This window comes from Ursus maritimus, unplaced genomic scaffold (assembly GCF_017311325.1).
Source record: "Ursus maritimus isolate PB19 unplaced genomic scaffold, ASM1731132v1 scaffold_32, whole genome shotgun sequence".
NCBI lineage: Eukaryota > Metazoa > Chordata > Mammalia > Carnivora > Ursidae > Ursus > Ursus maritimus.
In genome coordinates, this window is record NW_024425786.1 from 1,848,397 (window position 1) to 1,871,777 (window position 23,381).

Here is a 23,381-nt window from a genome sequence, read left to right on the forward strand (position 1 = left end):
CGCACGTTCCCTTCCAGGCGTGCACAGGGGGGCTGGGAAACATTCAGACCAATACAGGGCGGAAGCTAGAGGATGGTGGGTGAGGTCCCAGGGGTCTCACTAGAACCACCCACTTTCCACACCAGGTCTCCCCCATCAGGCCCACCCCCCCCCCCAGACCCCTTCTGCAGGGCCTGGGACCCTCCAAATCCACACAGCTCCCTCCAGCTCCTGGCTTTTCTCCTCTTGAACCCAGGCCATCAGAAGGAAGCCCTGGCCGCAGCTCCAGGAGGCAACAGCTCTGCAGAACTTTCTCCCCATTTCCGGGGCGTGTGTGTCCCGTTCCTGGAGCCGGCTACTGCAAGGCTCCTGGACGCACCCGAGCTTCCCTTTCTAGCGCTGAAAGTTATGGCTTGTCATGAGTCATTGATTGGAAGTGCCGCATATCACCCAGCTCTCATGATTTACACGCTCTTCCTCTGGGGACATCAATCTTCCGGAAGCAGGGGTAGGAACCTATCCACCAAGGGCCAGGTGCAGCACCAGGCAGACCTCTCCTCAGGACCAGAGCCTGTGGAGGCCGTCCTGGGCACCGCCCTCAGCTCACGGCCTGGCAGAGAAGGGGCTCAGAACCTGGGCCTTGGCTGCTGATGTCCACATGGAACCGGTGGCCACTCGGTTGGCACCCCTGCCTGGGCTCCCTCGCTGGCCTGGACCACTAGCATGTCCTCTCTGTGCCCAGAGCTCAGCCCTGCACAGAGCCACAGCCAGGAAAGAAGGGCAAGTCTCCCTGTGGTTTAGGACCCCAGAGACCTGTCTTACTCCAGGCTGAGCAGCGTCTGTGGGGTGGGGCCCCGAGATTGGGAACTGCCCAGCCTTCTCCTGGGAGGAACCCCATCTCTGGCCTGGTGGGGAATTCAGAGCCTCAGTCGGAATGGTCCAAGCCCTCCAGAGGTTGGCATGTGCTAAGCTGGGGGTAACCTTCACTCTCTACTCTCTGGAAAGGGAGCTTTGGGGGGGGCGGTCTAGAGAAAGAGGGAACCTTGCAAACAGAGCCCCCAGGGAAGGTGGTTGGCCAAGGCCTGTCCCCATGTCCCCATGTTCCTGCCCATGTTCCCATGGTGTTAGATGCAAGGGGCAAAGCCAAGTCATGGCTGGGGCAGGGGGAGCGGGCCACTGCTGTGCGTGCTTGTCTCCTACGATACAGCCCTAGAGAGGAGGCCCTGGAGAGGACCGGGCAGGCCACTGCCCAGACCAGGGGCCAGCGGGATTGAGAGGCGGGACCTGTCACCCAGGGGCCTCCCAGCAGCTACCGCCTCCGAGTGGCCTTTGTGATTCTGGGTCGCGGACCCGCTGCCTGCTCAGCTGTCAGCTAAAGAGCTGAGCTGTTAACAGGGTGGCTTTGGGGTTGGGAGGGAGTGGGGAGCCCCTGGGTGGGCGGCATTACCTTTCTCTCCGGGTCCTTTATCAGGAAGCACACGGTTGTGGTAGGAACCCCGCGCTGTCTATGCCCGGGTGACCTGGGATCAGAGGCCAGGCCGGTCCACCCTGTGGAGCCTCTGTCTTTCCCTGCCCAGCCTTGCCCACCCTCCCGCTGTGCCCCTGTCCCACGGGCCCCAGTCACCCCCGTCCTTGCAGGGCCCGCGGCCTGGGCTCAGATCCCGCTGTGCGCTTGCGGGAGGACCACTCTGCCTCTCTGAGCTTCTCCTCACTCCTGCAGACAGCCGGCAGCCCTTCCTAAGAGGCTTGTTCTAAGTTTTAATGTGCTTGTGGGGGCCCACTACCCAGCAGGCCCCGGGCAGCACCTTCAGAACCAAATCAAAATGCCCCCACCTGCCCTCAAGGACACCCACTGTAGAGCCCCCGGGGCCTTTCCAAGCCTGGTCTCCCCTTCCCGTCTTCTGGGTGCGTTCCTCTGCCCTCCCCCCACCCCTACCGGCTTCAGGACTCCCCACTCCCGGAAGGGCCTCCGTGACCCTCACCCAGGGTTCTCAGCAGGAGGCTGGGGGCCTTCTGTTTTCCTAACACCTGGGCTCTTGTTGAGGGCTGGGGTCGGTTTTGTCCATTGCCCCAAAGTAGCTAATTCTGGACTCAGTGCCTTTTGAGATTTTGTTTTCACATCTCCAAGGCACCTTTTGTGCTGCGATGTAGACAAAAGATGCTCATCGTGAAATGAGGCTGGGACGTCCTGCCCTCAGGGGACCCGGGAAGCACCGGACCAGGACCCAGAACCTGGCGAGGAGGAGCTCAGGGGCGGGGATCCATTCATCCTGCAGGAAGGAAGGTGCGGGCGGGCGGCAGGCGGCCCACGGGCAGGCGGGGGGTCCAGGCAGAGGGCACGTGCCCACGACGGGCAGCCGCCAGCGAACAGAGTGTTCTCGGCACGTCTGACAGCATGCAAGCCGTGCCCAGAGATTCTGGGTCTGCGTGAGGCCGCGCTGGCCAGGAACAGTGGTCCGCCCACCGTTCGCTCCTGGGGCCAGAGCTAAGCTGCAGGCCCAGCCACGCTCCAGAGGGGTCAGAAGAGATCGCCCCACACCCCGAGCCGAGCTTTGGGTGGGGGCCCCTGGGAAAAGCAGGCCGGGGGTGAGTCCAGATAAGTGCTCCTCGCCTGGGGCTCTGGAGGCAAAGTAGCCAGGTTTCCTTGGCCAACAAAAGGGCTTGGAAGGTAGGACTCTGCCGTCGTCCACACGGCTGCTTCCTCTTGCTGGACATCGAGGTGGGTCTCGGGGCATCGAGAGCAAGCCCCTGGCTGCAGGGTCCCCGGCGGAGGCCGGGGAGAAGCCCCCCGGGAGGAGATGTGGGCTGGCCGTGTAAACAGCGGTGTGGGACCTGTGTGCCTTCGGGGACGGGCCCTCTGAAGGAGCCTGCATCCTTTCTCGTGCCGTACTTGACTGTGTAAATATTTTTCTTACGAGTAAAGAGAGAGCCTGCATTCACGGGCTAGATCTCACTTGAAAGAACTGAGAAGTATCTGTTTAGGCATAAAAGCTGAAAACAGTGTCCAAGGCGCCTTTCAAAAAAAATCATTTTTGTAGTTCAATCACAGCCAAGCTGATTTTTTTAATGCCAAAAATAAATAAATATTCCCCCGCTCCCAGTTGAGAGCTCAAGAGTCTGTGTCAACACCACCGGAGCCTTTGCACTGGGAGCCAGGGCAGCCGTCGGTGACGACCCGCCCTTGCCGGTCCCCGGCCGAGCGGCCCGCAGGCCACCCCCGGGGTTCCGCTCAAGTCCACCGGGCCGCGGGCCTGCCCGTGCGGGGCGCCCTCTCCCAGGAGGGTCCTGGCCAGGGGTCGGGTGCGGGTGCTGGTTGGAAGGGACGCCATGTGGCTGCTTCCCGCAGACGCTGTCCCTCCAGAGCGGAGGCTGGAGTCAGAGACAGGGATTGGGACTCAGCCCCCCAGCTTAGCGGCTCCGTGACCTTAGCGGGCGGTTCCGACTCCAGAGCCTCCGCTTCCCTTCCGTAAAGCCGGGTGCCCGTGGTTTTTGCCAGATGGTGTTGTAGAGAGAGGTACCGGACAGGCCACCATGCTGTGGGCTCCTTGAGGAGCGCCCGCTGGTCCCGTCACTGTGTCCCCTCTCCGGCGGCCTCTGAGACCACAACCTCAAAGCAGCGCATACATGGGGGGAGTGGTGCTCGTGGTAGGACTTTGATATGAACAGAAAACTAAGGATGAAAATTGTCCTTTAAAAATCCTGACTTCCCAGAAAGGGAGGCCGCAAAGGTGAGGCTGAGGACATCCCTGGCTGAGAACGGAATAAGCGTGAAACGCGGCCGTCCCATGAGTCCTGATTGTCGGTTTATCAGGCCCAAAGGGCTCTGTCCAGTTGGGCAGAAACCCTCCCAAGGGGGCAGACGGCACAGAGTCCACGCAGCTGACACGAAGGGGCCACCAGCGTCCACCTTGACCTGTCTGCCCAGTCTGTCTCCAGCAGGAGCCTGAGCCCCTGGTCCCCTAGAGGTCACCAGATGGAGGACAGCGTGGAGAGGGGCCTCCACCAACCACCTGGGTCCCGGCCTGCCCTCTCGGGATAATCCTGCACATGCCCCCCACCCAGGGCAGCTCCTTCCAGGGGAGGGGCCTGGGAATCAGCTTCAAGCCACTTCTAGACCCAGCCCCACACTCGGGTGAACACCAACACCAACAAGGGAGAAGCAGGTTGGAGGGCGTCTGGCTCGAAGGCCAGGAGTGGGAGGCCAGTAAATGAGGGTGTTGGGGGTCTTCTCGGGCCCCTGGCCAGGCGGGGGGCTTCACCCGGGCTCCCTCCTGTGGGCATGGTTTCAGATGCTTTAATAACGGAGTATTTTGAAAGGAAAGAAGCCTTCTGGGATCCATTTGTGACACCCACCAGAAAGCCCAGCCCCCCTCAGGGGACACACCAGAACTCCAGAGCTGTGAGCGTATGAGATGTCTGTGTGTGTGTGTCTACTCCGGGCTGACTTTCTGGAGAACAGAGGGTATTTATTTTAAGAGTCAAAAAAGATGTTTTGACCAACCCCACTTAGCTCAATCCTGGCACTGAGACCCGGGAGAGAAGAGAAATGCCGGAGGTCAAACCTCCCTTTTTTGGCTAAAATGCTTAGTCAAAACACACCTAATACTTCTGCCGGGGCGTGGAGGTGGGGTTGGAGCAGCCCCTGCCAAGAGCCGACCGGCCAGCAACGCGCGTGCTGGGGCTCAGCTAGCAAAATAAAGAGGTTTTTCAGCAAAGCGGCAGCCTTGGCGGGAAGGCCAGGGCTGAGAGGCTCCGGGAGGGGTGCGTCCGGTGGGTTCTCACCCGAGGTCAGCAGTGGGTGAATAGCCGATGATGATGGGCGTGGCTGCCAAGGCGGGCCGTTAAACAGGGCAGGCAGAGAGAAGCCGGGCAACGGGGCTTCCCGAACCAGACTCAGACCCCCGCTCGGACAGGGGCAGTCCTGTCTTCAAAGTCCTGGCCTCTCCCCTCTCTGTATCATGTGATTGGGGTGGGGGGCTCCTCTGGGTCACCTGTGGTCCCACAGCTGGGCTTCCAGGCAGCCACACTGCAGCCAGAAGGGGGCCGAGGGCCCGGCTCAGGGAGCAGTGTACAGACCCTGGTCACGCCCAGCCCTGCTCCGCACGGATGCGCTCCAGTCCGTCTGGGCTCTCGCTCCATGTGTCGTGCATAGCAACCTGACCTGTTAGGGACAGTGTGGTTTGAACGCCCGTCTCCACGTCCCCATCTGACCACGGACTCCGGGATGGGTGGCCACCATCTCTGAGCTGGTGCACAGACCTCGAGGGACTCTTCCCAGCATGCAGAGAAGAGCCGCGGGGCCACGTGACAGGTGACTTCCTGGGATGCTCCATCCCGTTTGGCCACTCTTAGCCTCAGACAAAAGGCAGGGACCCTGGCCGCCCTCCACGCAAGGCTTATGGGACCCGGGTGGGTCTGGACAGAGGCCGTGTCAGGGATGGCAGAGCTCTGGGGAACGAGGCTGCACTCATGCTGGGCCCTGTCTGCTAGGCGTGCTGGACAGTGGCCGGGCCAGTCTCTCCCGCTGGTGTTTGACCAAGCACTTCTGGTTGACTCAGGCCGCCGTGGCCTCCGCGGCGCTCACCTTCTCCGTCTCAGTCTCTGCAGTTATAACCACCTTCCAAACCACAAGTTCAGGATCTATTAAAAGAAACATAAAATCCCCAACTGCTTAGAATTCTCAACATTTAAAAATATGACTTATTGTTATTACAGCTGAGCGGGGCAGACGCGAACCCTGGCCCCTCACCCGGCCTGCGTGGGCACGGGCGGCCACTCCGCGCCCCCGGCTTGTAATTTGGAAGAGCGGTAGTGTAATTTTAAGGGGAGGGTAAATAAAACCCCTGGATTTGACACCATTTCTCGTGTCGTTTTTCAAATATTAGTTTCAATCTCGGTTTCTATTCTTATGGAAATGACGTTACAATATATATGTGTGTCTATGCCCAGCGTTTGTGATCCAGAAGGGAAAATCCCATTTATACAGCTAATTTGTCAGTTTGCTTAGCTTAGAAAGCACTCTGGGACCCGTCCCTGAAATGCCGTCCCTCCAGAGTGGAGCTCCGTGGTTTTTAAGAGGAGACGCCAGGCCGGCAAAACGCTACAGCTCTCCACAGCCAAGCCAAGAAAAGCTGCGAGTCAGAACTGTCGGGTGGAAGAAAGACCCACAGCGGCTGGTGCTTTCTCGCTCACTAACCCAAGCCTGTGTCGGCGGCAGAGGGAAGGGCCGGAGCTCCTGGAGGAGCCGGTCATTACTGGCCACCCTAGGGTGCTTCCCTGACGCGGCACTGCTGAGTTCTGGCTTCGCCTGATCTCCTCTGAGAAGCTCCTTCCTAAAACCACAGGCACTCCCCAGGGGTCTGGGATAAGGAACAGGTTCACATGCTGCCCCCCCAAGTCTGCCAAAAGACAAGAAGCAGCGTCCGCCCAGGCCGGGTCACCCGCGGAGATGACGTCAAACCTCAGCCCCGCCCCACCGGTGACAGGCAAGGGTGCAGGCTGCAGCCCGCTCCGCCCTCTCCCCTTGCCTCCCCCACCGTGGCTCCCCGTGGCACGGCTGGACCGAGCCCCCGGGATGAATCGGGCCGCTCAGCCGGGCTTTGCCTGCCCAGGTAGACTGCAAGCCCCACGCAGGCCGCACGGTGCCCAGCGTCCTCCCGCTCCCCCTGCAGGGCTTCACGGCTGCATGGCTCGCAGGCAGGGTCAGAGGGCACGGGGAGAGAGCCCGTTGCCGGTCTCAGAGAGCCTTCCTGCCCCCATTGCACGGTTTCTGGTAACGTGTGCTTCCCTGAAGGACCAGGACGAGCTGCTCGAGGAACCAGCTGCCTTCCCGGGGAGCCGACGTCCGGGAGGGGTCCTTGGCTTTCTCAGCAAATAGAGACCCCATTGGAATAAAGGCCCCGACTTCCCCCACAGACCACTGTCTTCCACATTATGGAGAAGCTACGAGGTCTTACCCTTGCCCTTCCAGAGAATGTTGGCTCTGCCCCGTGGTTCTCAGCCCGCTGCGGCCTGAGGAGGGCGTCTTATCCGCCAGACACTAACCGCCCCCTTCACAATTGTTTTTCAGCACCTGCTGACGGATACGGAAGTGTCGTCCCAGGAGGGCTGCATCCAAAAGGTAGGAGAGCTGGTTCCACGCCTTCTCCCTTGCTGGGGCCTACGTGCAAGCCTGAGCTAGCGTGCGTGTCGCCAGGTCCGTGGCGTGGCCCGCGGTTCGCGAGCGATGCACTGTGGGTGGCAGAATGCATGCCCAGGACAGGGATTCTGATGACGTGAGGACGGATGCTGGTTTGCACTGTGTCAGCGGGTAGGGGGTCAATGCCCCGAACCAACCCTAACCCCTGAGAACGGGAGAGCCCACACCCGCGGGAACGCTCAGGCCATGCAGACGCAGGAAAATTAAATAAACGCAGGTCATGTTTGTTTAACCATCTCCACTGGATACTCACATGAAAAGAATACGGAGAGGGGGGGCACCACAACTGGCTGCAAATTCCGCAGAGCCAGTGCTGTCCGCGGCCTCCAAACGGGGCTCGGGCACGGCGTCGAATAAGCAGCTGACCAGGTGAAAGAAACGGTGTCCACGTGGGCAGCGTCTCCTGCCCTCCTGGCGGGTGACAGAGAGTCGCTGGGGGCACATTTGGCTCTACAAGGATCCAGAGAGTAAACTAGGCCCAGAAAAAAAACCAGTAAATGGAGGGACCCAGAAGCCGTTCATGAGACGGGGTTCAGCGTCCGCCCAGGCCGGGTCACCCGCGGACATGCACACACGCAGGACACACGCACACTCACACTCACACTCGATGCGGTAGCTGACCCCCTCTTGGATTTTCCAGTAGAACTAGGACAGCGCTCTCTCGCCGCGCTCGTCTCAAAGCACCACCCGGGCTAGGCGGAGAGGCGCGCCCGCCTAGGATGCCCAGACGGTGTCACGACGCCCGGGCCCTGGGTTGTCTCGCTTTCATCAAGCGCCGTTGGTCCCTGTCAGCGTCGCAGGACGTGCACCCGGGACACGGTCAGCCTCTGCTGGGGAGCCTGAGGCGTGTCACAACGCCCAGCGTCGCAGGTGTTCCCCGCGCCCAGCCTGTTGGTCTGAGCCGAGGACTCTGGGCAGAGCACTCTGTGGGGGGGACCTGTCCCGTCTCCCCGCGTCCATCCCACAAATACTGATTTTGGAGAAAAGCCTGCGGAGGGAGGCATTTTCTGACTCTGCAGTGACTTCCTGAAGGAGCTCTGGCCGGGGGTGATCTCTTGGCTCATTCTCGCCCACAACCCACTGTCTGCGTCTGGCCCGGGACCTGCCTGTCCCAGCCGCGCTGCCCAGGGCGGCCTGAAGCCTTTCTTCCTTAAGACACCACATCCCTCCCAACAGCCCCCTTTCCCTCTTCCTGCCTCTGGGAACAACCTCGGATTTCCCTAAAGGATGTGAGGTAGTGAGAGATTTCAAACAGCTTTCCCGTATTTCAAAGAATTGAAGTCTTTCCTCTCTCCCGTGAAAAAGGCCCCACAGTCAAGTCCAGTGTCTTAACCTCTGGAGAGAACACAAAATCTTCCTTTTTCTCACCATGAACAGGCAGCTGAGGAGGGGACGCGGGTGGGACTTGCCCCAACAGTGGGTGGACTGGTGGGAGGTTAGAGTGACGCATTTTTGATGGGACGGGCAGTTGGTAGTCCAGTGTGGGTGCCAGGGTCAGGGCAGAAGGCCGGAAGGTCAAGCGTAAAGGTGAGGATGGTGAGGAGGCCGGGGCAGGATGCTTTTGAGCCCTAAGGAGATGCACCCGGGGAGGACCCCAGTCAGTACGTCTGTCCACTCTGCTCCTGGAGCACCATGGCTCCTGGCACGCCTTGCCCTTTCCTAAACCCTCAGCCCATCGGGCCCTCCTGACCCGTCAGAGGGGTTTCCTGAGAGCCGCTTAGGGGATGGGTGGGAGGCGCCCCGCAGACAGGGGCACGCTCGCGCTGCTTAGAACAGGCATGCCCTAAAACACAGAACCTCGTAAGGCCCGGGGGAGAGGTCGGAGATTCCCACTGTGCACAGAATCCCACTGACCCAATGCCCACAGCGGCCAGACAGTCGGGGGCCCGGGCACCAGAGCAAAAGGGGCCTTGGCAGCCATCCATTTGGAAAGAGGCCTCCTGACTCCCAGCCCCGCACGTCTGTCTTCTACCACCCTGCAGGCCCAGGTTGCAGGGGGAGGCTGCTGCCCCGCAGGGGGGCTCCGCCCACCTCCTCATGCACACCCCTCCCCACACGGAGAAGCAGCCCCACAGCCCTCTGCCATCCATTGAATTCTGGGATTCTAACAGCCTCGGGCTGAACTTGGACATTATCAGCACTGGGGGCATTCAAGTGTGACAGGATGGGTGCCCAGGGTCACGTTGGTGTGGTGGTCAGAACCTAACCCTGTGCTTAGCTCTGGACCCATCCGGCCAGCTCCCTGCCCAGACGGTCCGGGAGGGAGGGAGACGGGAGCAAAGATGCAAAGCCAAATGGGTTCGCGCACTGAGGTTGGGCAGTGGGTAACCGCCGTGTTCGTCTGACCTTCCTTCCAAAAAGCAGGTCCCCCTTACCCCGCCCGAGCCATGCTACTCCCAGCTGCGGAGATCAACGCACGCCCACGTGCATTACAGGATATGACCACACATGGCTCGGCGTGCTGTGTTAAGGACACATTGAGTGAATTCCTTGGCAAGAGGATGTAGACCCCCATTTATCAGTTTTGTGGTTTGGGAGTTTCGTGTCTGGATGAACTGGGCCTGTCCTCCCCCACTCGTCTGGGAGCCTTAAAATACTGTGGGCAATCTGGGGGGGCCTTGGGTGGGTCAGTGGACTCCTCCAGCTTCAGTCGTTCCATCCTGAGGATGATGACGCTTCCTGTTCTTTGCGTAGGTCAGTGAAGTGTAACAAAAGGTAATTAATGCAATCAGCGGCTTGACACAGATGCAGAAAATGTGATATTTTGTGGGAAGTCCCAGTTATAAGTTCTCAGCATCAGAGAGCCAGGTTGCTGGACGCGCCGTGGAATCCCTCTGCCGCCGCTGAGACAGGAGCCCAGGCCCAGGGAGGGGTGCCGCCCCCACGCTCACAGGGGAGGCGGGACTCGAACCCACGGGCCGCTGGGCCTGCGGTGGAGGGCGGGGCTCCCGCGGGAGTGATGGCGCAAGGCCTGGGAGCCCTGCCAGGCTCGGCCCCGCCCCTCAGGTCCCGGACCCCCATCCCCGCCGCCCCACCCCTCCGTGGTGTCGCCTGCATCTCTCAGCCGGGTCTCCAGTGAGCTGTGTCTCCCGCAGTGCCGAATCCGCTCTCCATCCCCTGCGCCCTCCTTCTTTCGTGGCCCCCACGGCCCCCACCCCCGCGCAGCCAGCGAGGCCACGCAGCCCAGAGCTCCGGTGCTGATGAGACGCCGGCCGTGCGCCGCCGCCGCTGGAGCCCTCTCCATCCCCGCGCCAGCCCGGGTGTGTGCCTTGGGCACAGAGGCCGCGCCGCCGGGAAGTCCCTTTGACTTCAGGTCTGCAGGTCGGGCTGCGTTGCCTCTCCCAGCCTCTGTGCCTGGACCTCTGGGACTGCTCCCTCCGGCGGACTCTATTTCGTCTCTGTTTACTTAGAGGGAAAGCCCGGGGCTCCTGCGGGGCAAACATCTGCGGGAGATAATCTAGCCAGTTGTCCATCCATCACTCGGGTCGCCCGGCTCCCTGGAGAGCCCGCCGGAGCCTGTAATAAAAAGGCCCAGCGAAGAGGCTTTGGGGACGAATAAAGAGCCGTGTTAAGGGCCCGCTGAAAATGGATGGAAGACATTATTAAGGCTCAATGGCCGTCTTATCAAAATCCAATAGGATAGACATTTGGCAAAAGGCTTAAATTTATTCTTTGACTTTCTGGAGGGCTTGAATTTATCCGTTAACAAGAGTGTAGTCCACCCGGGGAGATGGTATCAGCTAAAAGAATTTTGATTTAATCTCTCTGGTGATATGAAAAGGGGACACGCAAGCCCCCGGCCGCCTTCCCATTGTCCCACTTTATCTTGTTTTCTCTGACCATCTTGAAAAGGAAGGACGTGTTAATACGTACAACTGGGGGGAAAGGCAAACAAAAGAAAGTGACCTTTTCCTTTTTTTATTTTTATTTTTTCTTCTCCTCCCCTCCTCTGTCTGCCCCCACCCCACCAAAAATCGGGAATTTGCATCAGTAGGGCTAGGACCGGAAGGAGAAAGGTGCCTCCTGAGAAACTCCGAGGACCACAGTCCTCTGGGTCTGGTGCCTGGGGGTGGCGGGGGGCTGAGGGGTGCACAGGGAGTCCAAAGGAAAGAAAGCCAATGAAGTCCGGTGCTGGAAGAGGGAGTGTGATGGCTCCATAAATCTCTCCCCCATCATTACGTGCAAAATGCTACAGGTCATAAAAGCCATCTGATGGCCCAGGCTGGCACTGTCCACACAGGGTGATTGATTGATAATTATTATAATTTGTGAAATGGTTATTTGTATGTTAGGACCGCGGTCTGCACCACTGGGCTGTTGTGTGTGTGTGTGTGACATGCGCCTGGCCCCAGTGACATACCTCTGCTCTCGGGGATCCCTCCTGGGGGGTGGGGGTGCTGGGGGTGGGGTCTAGGGAAGCCTGGCCGGGGAGTCCGGGAAGACAACTCTTCAAGCTGCAAGAAGGTGGCAGTGGGGACCACGGGCAGCTGCTAAGTGTCTTCTGTGCCCGCACACCCGGAGGTCTCAGCGCCTGCCGCTGGGCTGTGACTCTGCTGTTTGGTGGGCCTGGTTCCTGGCCGGGCTGGCCCTGGAAGCCCAGCACAGGGTCCCATAGCCAGGTCCTGCTGTGCGGGGGCTGCCTTCTGTGGTCTGTGGCTCTGGCGTGGCCCTGGAAGTGGCTGGGGGTCCGGGGAGGTGCAAGAAGGGCTGGTGGGCACACGCAGGGTTCCGCCGGGCTTAGCCGGGCGGGAAGCTTCGCTGGGTCCTTCTCATGCTTCGCCTGTGCCCGCAAGGATGGTTTTAGCAGTCCTTTCCTTTTTCCTCTTTACCTCCCAGCCAGCAACACTCAGGAGCCACCAACACCCTATAACTCACCAGCATTTTACCTGCAAAGACGCTTTATTACCCCCCAAAAATCACACCAGAGACCCCAGCCCTCAGAACCCTGCAATCACAATTAATAATTTGCATGTGGGATCGGTTATGTCTTTATGAAATCAAAGTGTGTTTAGCTGCCACAGAGACAGCCCCGAGTTGATTTTGATAATCTGGGGCTGAATAGACTTGCTCGGATGCAGTAAGCCCCGGACAAAAGGCTGGGCAGTGGCTGAAAGCCCTCTGACGGCACGTCTCCCTCTCCTTTGTTCGGGGGCCGCTGATAAAAGAACCAGGAGTCCATTAATTCAGTGAATGAACATATAGTAAAGTCAGTGCCTCTTGAGAACAATAATGTTGAGGTCAGCTTCGGTTGCCATGGAAACTAAGTACTCCTAAGAAGTTTGCATCCCTGATTTTGCTGAATCAAAGGCTGCAAAGCGGAGAGGTGTAGGGGGCCGCGACCAGAAAGCCAGAGAGCGCCGCCTCCGCCGGTCCCCTTCCCGAGAAGGTGCAGGCCTCAGCCCCGGGGCTCAGGCCCAGCCACAGGCCCGGCCTCCGGTCTGGCTTCCCGCCTCCCCACCCGCCCCTCCCGGGAGGCCTCTGATTTCACAACCGCGACTCTTATCTGAAGAGGCCGCTTAGGTGTGACTTTGGTGGCTCCAGTTCCCGGGGCAGAAAGTCAGGCCCGAGGGAGGGGCCACAGCCTGGAGGCTCCCCGCCCCCTCTGACGGTGGACTCTGACCTCCGGCCACCTCGAAGCACCTGAACTTGTCCCTGGGGGGCGGGGGCCGCCCTGATAAGGGTGATTAATGGGCGGATAGTGGTGAGTTGGTGAGCTGCAGAGCAGCTGCTGGCCTGGGGGGGGGGCACGACATTTTAAACGTAACCTTTTTGCATTTTCAGGCCCCTAAACTGAGTTGATCCACTTGCCCCGCCCCGCCCCATCCTGAGGACCCCTGACACCAGCTTTAAGCTTCTCCTCCGCTGGGCGAGGGGCAGCTACTTTACCACGTGCCCGCGGGGGGAGCTGTGGGTCTGAGGAAGGCCGGCTCTCGCCTGGGGGTGCTGGGGGTGCAGCGGCTGCCAGCAGGCCATGGAGGGCACGCTGCTCCCACAGACCCGCCCCAGCTCCAGAGCCACACCTGGGGGGCGGGGAGGGAGATTTATTTCTCCTCTTTTTTGCTACTGAGAAAGCCACGAGCCGTCTTGTCTCTCTCCCTGGAGCACCTCCGAGAATTAGGCTCCGAAAGGCTTCTGGGCTGCAGCTTGGGGTCCCGGAGGAGGGAGAGTGGAGGCCCCCTGGGGTCCACCAGCAGCCGAAGGCAGGGCTTGTGAGACCAGGTGACTTGGGAGCCCTCTCTGGGGTCAGGCCCTCCCCGCCAGCCGCCCTGCTGACACTTTCTGCCCAAACTTAAATCTCGAAGGCGGAGAAAACATCACCATTTTCATAGGACAGGCTCAGCAATGGAAAATACGCCTTACCCCGGAAGGTAAACAAGGGAACTTCTCCTTTTGGCTGGAGACCCAGGGAGGCTGGGCCAGGTCCAGTGCCCCTCCCAGCCCACCCCAGCTCTCTAAACCTGGGTCTGCCTGGACACCGTAGCCCTCGGCCTTGAGCTTGGCCTGCTGCGTTTCCGGCTCCTCCTCTGCGAGCCAGATAGATAATCCGTCTCCAGTGCCCGACTCGGTCCCCGGCGTTCAGTTGGGTAACACGATAGTGACTGGGTCCAGCTCTGGGCATCGGAGGTTGGGGGTGCGACAATCCGTCTCCAGTGCCCGACTCGGTCCCCGGCGTTCAGTTGGGTAACACGATAGTGACTGGGTCCAGCTCTGGGCATCGGAGGTTGGGGGTGCAGCTGCTGTGGCCGGCACGGGGACGAGGGGGCAGAGGGGCCCCGGGTGGACGCCGGCCATGGATGGAGGGTGTCAGGCCTCTCCGGGGACACCTGCGGCAGGTCAGAGCGCACGGGCAGGGTGGCGTCTGCCGCAGGGCCCTCCTCAAAACTGCGCGGAACCTCGGGGTGTCCAAGGTGGTGCTCGGAGGAGGGTGCTAGGAAAGATTGTTCAGAGCAGGACGCCTCTCGCGCCGGTAATGAAGCGGATTTATTATCTACATTACCGGCTTTATAGGAGCCAGATGGCGATGTCCGTAAACTCCATAATCTTCAGGTGGGTGCAATAGTGAGTTAATTAAATTGTGCCTCACTATCAGGAGAGAAAAATAGATCAGCTCTGAGGCCTGTTCAGCATCTTCTGCTTTAAACATACAGACACCTCCCTCGGCAAAGCCGGCGTCACTGGCTTGGGGGGGCTGCTGTCACAGGAGCAACCCCGGGGCTCACCTCCGTGCTGAAAGCCCATTAGTGCGATTATCATCGTTGTGAGTGCAAGGCACACTCTGGCTTGACACAAACAGGTGTATCAAGGTGGCTGGTCCCTCTCTGCGTAAAGGACAGCAGCGCCGGAGACGCTGTGAGCACCTGGGGACCCCTCCCTCTGCCCAGTCGCTGCTGCTGTGCCCCCTTCTCTCACGTGTTGAGCACCCCAAGCCTCGAGGGTTGCTGTTCCCTGGGGAGGTCTTGGGGGCAGGCTATGCGGGTGCCCCTCGCCAGCACCCAGGGCCCCACTCCGTCCCTGCGCAGGCCTGTGGGAGGCCTTGGGAAGCCTCTCGACTTCATGCAGGAAGACAGGGCCTGCATGTGGGGGTCTCTGTGGCCTGCCCGGGCTTGCAGAGGGGACTGGCCCGTTCACCATCTTCTCTGAGCGGCGGCACTGGCTTCCTATGTCGGCGTGGGTGTGGGTGTGGTGGTCCCGGGGGGCCCACACCGGCTGCCACAGAGCCTCTAGCCTCTGCCCTGCCTCCTGCAGAAGTTTTGAGGCTCATGTTGCTGATGGGCTGACCGTGTGCTGAGCCTTGGGGGAAGGTGCAGGGCCAGGAAGAGGGTGGAAGGGAAGGAGAGCAGGTGCGGGGCCTGAACTTGTCCCAGCGAGGGGCTCCTCTGTCACTGTCGCTTATAGAGTGCCTGCCATTAGCCAGCCACTTGATGTCCATCAGCTCACTTACTCCCAATCACCCCAGACAGGTGTGCTTGCCCTGCTTTACTGGGTAGGAAACTAAGGCACGGAGAGTTTGTCACTTGACTAGGCCACACGATTCAGCAGAGAGGCCAGTTCTCAATGGCAGCAAGGAGACCGTGTGCTAGCCTGTGCTGTGAGCTTTCCTCCAGCCAAGCTCCCCAGACGTAGAGCTCGCCTACACATTCAGCGTTCGGATGGCGCGAAGCCTTCAAGTTCAGAGAAAGCTAAGACAGAGCAGGGCTGCGCTCATTGGAAGCAGGTGTATCAGTCAGCTATTGCCACAATAATGCCGTGTAACAAACCATCCCAAAACTCGGTGACTTAAAGCAATCCTAGCTGGTTCTCACACGCGTGCAGGTTGGCTGGTCCAGGCTGGGCTCAGGGGTGTGGTTTGCTCTGCACACCTGTCAGGCTCCTTGCACCAGGGGGCTGCATGGGGTGTGTGGTTGTCATGGTGATGGCAGAGGGGGAGGGGGACACCCACAGTCATTGTGGGGCCTGGGCTCTGAGGGAGTACATTCCCCCTGCATCCGCCGCAGCCAGCAGCACAGGGTGGGAGGGGGAGCTCTGTCTCTCCTGGCGGGGACGCAGTCATGTGGCCGAGGGCATGGAGGTGGGGACACCGTGCATTCTATTGTAGTGGGCTTCCTGGAGGAGGTGACTGGAGCTGGCACGTGACCAGTTCCCAAGTGCAAGCTAAAGTGGGGAGAGTCATTGAGGTGTGCGGCTGGAGAAGGGAGTCCGTGCCAGGCGATTACACTGTGAGCACACAGGAAAAGACGAGGGCGCCTTGCGTCACAAGTCCCCTGCCTCGCCGGCTTCCGGGGTCTCTTAGGTGCACCAGCCCTGGGGAACGACCCCCTCCCTGGAGGGGCTCTGATCTGTGGTCTGGAGTTGTTAGTCTGTCTTAGGGGTTGTCCAGGTCCGTTTGCTGGGAGGGATTTAGGAGACCCCCGTCGGGAGGGAGAGCAGGACGGGGGAGGGTAAACCACCTCAGCCCAGCCCTGGGCCCTAAAAGAGGCATTTGGACAACCTCCCACTATCAGCGGGCTTCGCTCTCTGGCCACATGAAGAACCATAAGTGCTTAGGACCAAGTGACAGAAGCCAACCTGGGAAGGCTCCCTGCTGTGATTCCAGCTCCATGATGTTCGGAAAAGACAAAGCTGCAGAGACGGTACAAGATCCGTGGTTCCCGGGGTGGGGGAGGGAGGGGCGGAGCGCAGGAGATTTGTAGGGTCGTGAAGCTGCTCCGTGTGATCCTGCAGTGGTGTCTACACGACACTGATGCTTATCTGGACCCGCAGCAAGTACAGCCGACCCCAGCACCGGCACCGGATGGTGTGTCGGCACTGGCTCACCGGTGGTAAGATAGACCGCACGAACCCAAGACCTCAATAAGGGGGAAAGTGGGGGCAGAGGGGGACGGGGACTCTCCGTACTTGACGCTCACGTTCCTATGAAACTAAAACCGCTCCAAAAAGCAGACTATTAACTTTTTAAGAACAGGGTTTCGGAAAAGGGGCGTATCAGGCGCACACACGTCTTCTGTAACACGTCAGACGTGTGTAAGGACGTACGTGTGGGAAAGGGCTGCACGGGAACAGTACAGAAGTGATAATGTCGCTCTTTGCTGTGACACCATGTCTGATGTTTTTCAAAGCGGACACCCGTATGGGGTGCTTTGCTTATGGAAAAGTTGACTTACACAAAGTGCTTACCCAGTGCCCGGCCCACACCAACACCAGATGGCAAAGGTCACCATCGGCGTGGTCGGTGGTCACGGCCAGATGTGGCCACCGTTCCGTTTGCTGGATCACAAACCCTCTGAGGTCAGGGTTCCCCGTCCTGCCTACGTGTGGCGCCACTCACCGAACGTCCGAGCCTCTGCCTTGCGGGACCGCGGGAGCACGTCTTGTGGTTGGATGAACCACCTGGCCTGTGGGCATTTCTAGGCCAGCAACCACTGGCCAGTGTGGCAGCCCCCAGCGCTCTCTGCCCTCCAACACTGCAGCCAGAAAGTTCTGGAGAGGTCCCAGCAATCACCATAGGCAGAGCCATCCTGCGAATCACGCGAGGCACGCGGGAGAGACACAGCCATGCGCTATCTTGTTGGGTTTCTGGGTTTTGGAGTCCGTCATTGCAGCGTGACCTTGTCACGCACCCAGTCAGCAGTATGACCAAGAACCTACCGGGCAGGTGCTGGAGACGCACACTGGAATTCCTCGAGGTCCCTATTCTCCCAGGGCTCCTGTCCTTCCGAGACCCCGGTCACCTGTGCTGATGGGCCTCCGCAGCCCTTGTTCCTTGGGGCCCTGGGCCCTGGGCATGTCCTGCGGCAAAGTTCCAAACCAGATACCGCTCCTCATGGTGGGGCACGCTTCCAAGAGTGTTTGCTCCACACAGGTCTGGCGGAAGTGACCCCATCTTGCCGTGCTGGCTTGGCCGTGTCCCGGCAGGTTGCTGATTCAAAAGAGTCATTTCTCTGGGCCAGTTTTCCTTTTTATCCCCTGTTATATACGGGGGAAATTGTGAGGATAACAAATTGATTTTGGCCAGGAAGAGTGGGATTCTTAATTTAACAGATTCAGGGTGAGTGCACCGTTTTCTTACTTAATAATATTTCCTTCTTTGAATAATACCCTCCTTCAGCACTAGGCCTCTTTGTATGCTAACAGGATTCATCATTCCACCTGACACCCCTTTCCATCAGCCGAGGCTGTGTTGGTGAACGGTTTCTTCTTACCCAGTTAACAAGATGTTTCCCCAGTACAGTGTTGATAAATTAAGTAATAAAAGGCAAGACTTATTTTTTTATATTGGAACCTTGCCTCTGTTATTCCTGAGCAATGGCCAAGATTCAGAGTATTAGCCACAGAAATGTTTGCATTGCCGGGGATGGAAAATTATCACATAAAGAGAGTCTGATGTGGTGTTCATCACGGATCAGCTGAGAGGAAGGAGAGCCTCAAAAACAAACAAAAATAATAATAAAAATCCTCCTCCCCAGCCTTGCGCCGGGCGGGAAGGGGACGGGCGAGCTGGTGCACGGTCACAGCTGACCTGAGGGTGTCCGATGTGCCGCGAGCGGCCGGGCACTTCCTCCAGTCTCCCGAGCTTGAGGCTCTGGGTTACCAAGGCCCCGAAAGGGNNNCACCCCAGAGAGCAGCAGAAATAAAGTGAGGAGGAGGAATTTTGAATAGATTTCCTCCCTTTGTATTTCTTTTTTGGATGAAAAGTGCAGAGGCAGGAGTAAGGGGTACTGGCAAGGTAGAGAAAAACATCAAATTAGCCTTCAGGAAGGTCTGGCTTGGCAGGGGCTGTCCTAGGTGTGGGGAGCTGGGGGGACGAGAGGCATCTTTGTCCCATGTCTGCCAGTGTGCCGCCGTCCAGGAGGGAGAACCAGCCGGAAGGGAGGCCTACGTCTGTCCCCACTGGCTCACTCAGGAGCGGGGCCAAGGCCCGCGCAGACTGGAAGGTGCCAGGGTGGGCAGGACGGTTCCCGTGCCCGGGGCACGATCATGTCTTTCTGTGTGTGAAGTCAGGCCATGCTGGGGCCAGGACGCGGCGAGGCAGACACCCATCTGCGTGCTCACTGCTATGCTGCCAAGCCCGGCCAAGCTGACAGGTGTAGGCCGCCTCTGGGGCGTGCTGGGTGCCTCATGACAGCGCTGGGACACAGATGCTCTTCTTCCCTGGGATTCGGACCGGTGAACTCACCCCCCTAAGGTCATTCGGACAGTAAGCTGCAAACTTGGCCCCTGCACAAATGCTCCCAAACCCAGACTCTGAAACTACAAGACTCTGCCCAGCAAGGTGTTTTCAGGACGGCCAGCCGGCTCACCCCCGGGATCATCTTCTTCCCTAGGTGTTGACGGGGAAGTGTGTGTTCCCTGAAGGCAGGTGCTAATTTGGGGGCCTCCCCCTGGCCTGGGCTGGTGCCCATCTCCTCTCCCAGTTGGTTTTACTGGTTGGCACGCTGTCCCCAGTCTCTCCTCCCGCTAGTGCAACAAATGTCCAGCACCCCAGCCACCTCATTAAACACCCTTTTCTTTAATAATCACCATTTGGCCCCCAAAGTGTCACTGTAATACTCCTCAAAGCCCTCACCCCTCTTTAGGCCCCTGGTTTCCCAACATGACACACAAGAAGCCCCCCACACACGATGCGATACAAGGAGAGCTTTGTGTCTCCCCACATTTCCCTCCTGGCCCCACTTCTGCAGCCGCACTCCCAGGGGGAGACTCTGCTCTGCCAGCAGGACAGCACAGCCTTGGGCGTATGCACCCCAGCAAGTGCCCCCGCCCTGCTGCTCCCATGGGAGCACTTCCAGAGGTGTTCGGGTCCCAGATCCCCAGACACAGCCTTAGAAGACATTCAGGGTTTGCTCAGCTAACCCCAAGGTTTGCCTTTTTGCTCAGCTTCCAATGAGCTGCTGAGCAGCCACCATGAAGGCCTGTCCATGGCACTTTCTAAGGGCTTGCGCAGGGGGGTCTGGTGCTGGGAAGATCTTAGAAGGCAAAAGATTGTCCAAGGGTGTGTTTATCCTCCAGCACCTTGATTTCCTCATCTGTAGAGTGGAGTTGATAATAGCTCCTGCCTCAAAGTTATGATGAGTGATGACATGAGATGCTATGCAGAGAGCACACTTAAAATAGCACCTGGTGCACGCTTACAGTTCAGAGTGAGAGTGGTGATGATGCTGATGGTGGTGGTGGTGGGGATGATGGTGATGGTGATGATGGTGATATGGGTGATGGTGATGACGGTGATATTGGTGATGGTGATGATGGTGATGTTGGTGATGGTGATGATGATGGTGATATTGGTGATGATGGTGATGATGATGGTGATGATGGTGATGGTGATGATGGTGATATTGGTGATGGTGATGATGGTGATGTTGGTGATGGTGATGATGATGGTGATATTGGTGATGATGGTGATGGTGATAATGATGATGGTGGTGGTGATGATGGTGATGATGATGATGGTGATGATGGTGGTGATGATGATGATGGTGATGTTGGTGATGATGGTGATGGTATTGATGGTGATAGTGATGGTGATGATAATGATGATGGTGGTGATGATGATGATGGTGACGATGGTGATGGTGGTGATAATGATGGTGATCATGGTGATGATGATGGTGATGGGGATGATGATGGGGATGTTGATGATGATGGTGATGACGGTGATGATGGTGGTGATGATGATGGTGATGGGGATGATGATGGGGATGTTGATGATGATGGTGATGACGGTGATGATGGTGGTGATGATGATGGTGATGGGGATGATGATGGGGATGTTGGTGATGACGGTGGTGACGGTGGTGATGACGGTGGTGATGATGATGGTGATGATGGTGATTGTGATGAGCCTTTGAGGTCCCATCCAGACACAGTCATTACATGGGGAGCCAAGAGCACAGGAGGATCACCCACAGAGGGATCACAAGATCCCTGAAACTCCAGTTTTAGCTCTACCATCAATTTGTGTGACCTGGGAAAGGTCACTTAACCTCTCAGGACCTCGGTTTCCGACCTGGCAACCTAGAGCAGACACTCTGTACCCCACTCAAGTTTCTGGTGTGGGAGGAGCCCAGAGATAAGGCCTGGAGCGGGGCACTGGCGGGCACCTCACAAGCATGAAGCAGCACTAAAAGAAAAAACAACAGGAAGAGACGGAAAGGAAAGTCATAAACGTCCCTCACATACTGGCCCTCCAGGATGACCCCTCACACAGAGAAGCAGGCCTTGGGGAGTTAATAAGAAATACAGGACTTCCTGCAAGATAGCAAGTGAATTGTGAGCCGTGAATTACTTTTTTCCTTTGAAAAATGATGTAGTCGGGTCAAAATATTTTTGCATTTCAAACACTTGAGTTCCTTTGTCCTTGGGGCTGACACGACTCGGTTTCCATGCAGACTCACAATGCGGGGAAACATCTTTTAACTGCCAGACGGCCCTCCCGATAAGCCCGCCAATTCATAATGTGCGTTCAGAAAGCTGTAGCGGGTGAGAAAGCAGAGGCCTTTGCAAAGTCTATTTACACAGCAGCGAGAAGCCTTTCCACCCCCTAGGTAAACAGGCGAGTGCAGGCTGCTGAGCCCTGGGGTGGGGGAGCACTGTACTCCACGCCAGCCGGGCTCCCGGGCAGGTCTGCCTGGGTGCCCCCTCCACCGGCGTGCTGGGGACTCAGGTCTGCGACAGCACCACCTTCCCCAGGGACGGGGCATTTCCTTCAGAGCCAATGTCATCCTCCCAGGACCCAGTCCAGAAACGTACCCCATGGGGCTGGTTTCTCAGCAGATGGTGGGTCTAGACGGCAGCATGCTTGGCTCCTTGGCCAAGGGCGGCCTGTCCTGCTGCCGTCCTGGGCCTTGAAGGGCCTGACGGGAAGGAGCCGCGCTGCAGAGCCCTCCATCCCCTTTCCTTTCCAAGCCTTCTACCCCACTGCCCCAAAGCTGAATCGAAGGCCTCACTACACGGTGTTTTCTGGGGGAAGGACTGAGCATGGGGTCTGCCTGTGCATGTGGCTAATGTTTCCTTGGGCACTTACACTTGCTACAAAACACTGGCACAGAGAGGCTAAGTAACCTGCCCAACGTCACACAGCCGTGAGAGGTAGAGCCGGGGTGTGAGGCTCTGTGCTCCTGAGCAGTGGGACCCAATGCTCCACAACAAGGGTTTCTTTGCTCCCCTGGCTGGGTCCCTGGACTCTGAGGACCCAGGGCTCCCTTCTTCCCCAGACAGACTCCGCATAGGGGAGTCTGGGGGTCAGCACCCCACTTGTGAGTTGGTGGGAGTCCATCCAAGGCAGAGCCAGCCAACTGAGAAAACCAAACCCAGCAGATTTCAAGGCCCCGACAGACCCACTTCATTAGAGATGACGTGGGTCCAAGCCTCCCTTGGCATCCCCACCTCCCTCTGCTCCTGAGTACCGTGTTGTCAGAACTGGACAAGAAGGTTGGAGTGCCACGGAGGGGTTGCTCTCTGCAGGGAAGGGATTCCACGAAGCCCCCGCAAGTGAGGCGGGGGGCGACAAGAGCAGACAAGGTTGGGGCCTCTCGGTGAGGACTCTGCCCTGTGGCAACCCCGTGTTGTCGCAGGGTGGAGTGACTGCCGCGTGTGCAGGCACCCATCGGCCACTCACTGTGGGTCGGGGGCATCAGGCTCCAAGCCATGGCTGTGAACAGTGAGGCCTTTGCCCGTGGCCCTCAGTGGGCTCTGCCCTGATGACCACTGGCCACAGACGGGGCTGCCCGAACAGACATTTCTCTCTTGCGGTTCTGGGGGCTGTGAGTCCAAGACCAAGACCCCAGCAGATTCCGTGTCTGGTGAGGACCCTCTTCCCGTTTACAGCTGGCCATCTCCTCGCAGTGTCCTCAAGCAGCAGAGGGGAGAGACGGGCAGAGGAGCAAGCTCTCCAGCATCTTCTGTTATGAGGGTTCTGTTCCCATCATGGGGGCCCACCCCCCAGACCTCATCTAACCTAATCAGCTCCCAGAGGCCCCACCTCCAAAATCCACCATCCTGGGGATTAGGGTTTCAATCTATGAATTTGGCGGGGGGACAGGAGCGCTGAGTCTGTAATATCTCCGAAGAGGCAAATACAAAGCAGTCAGCTCGTGAACCGTAGCCAGTGATCAGAAGTGCTGCCTGCAGACTGGGCTGTGTGACAAGGACACGGGCGTCCCAGGGCACCTCTGGGGGGGTGTTGGAGGTGCTCCCCGAGGCCTAAGAGAGTGAGACCTAATGGGATCGAGCCAAGAGCATCACAGGCAGAGGGCATGTGCTGAGGCCCCTGGGTGGACAGGGAGGGGCTTTGTGGAGGGGCCTGCAGGAGCTGCACACCGGCCAGTCACTGGGTGCCCGGCAGGGAGCTGGGGTGTGGGGAGTCAAGGATGGGGGCGGGGAGATGGCGCTATCTGGGGTACTTCAGAGTGAGAAGCTTCAGTAGATGGAAAACGAGGGGCCAGAGGACAGCTCTGGGGACCGGGGTGAGGTCGTGCCAGAGCCTGGAGGAGGGACGGGCATGCGGACAGGTAGAAACAGACATGTCACTCGGTACATCTTACTTCTGAGGTGCCCCTTAGGCGGATGTCCCCGAAGGGCATCAGGTAGGCAGATGGGTGTGGATTTACAAACTCGGGAAACCCGGGGCCGGGGCCGCTCCCCAGGGGATGCTAAGGAGGAAGGGGCCGGCAGGAGCCGAGCAGCTGTGGTGACTGAGACCAGCCAG

The 23,381-nt window shown here is 58.7% G+C and overlaps 1 protein-coding gene across 1 annotated transcript in view; it reads left to right on the plus strand.

The window, feature by feature from the left end:
• PRDM16 (PR/SET domain 16) overlaps positions 1-23,381 on the plus strand; it is a 212,774-nt gene that overhangs the window by 41,115 nt on the left and 148,278 nt on the right. The window contains exon 3 of the mRNA XM_040645533.1: positions 7,049-7,099. Coding sequence (XP_040501467.1) covers positions 7,049-7,099 — 51 coding nt within the window. The remainder of the gene's footprint in view (positions 1-7,048; positions 7,100-23,381) is intronic.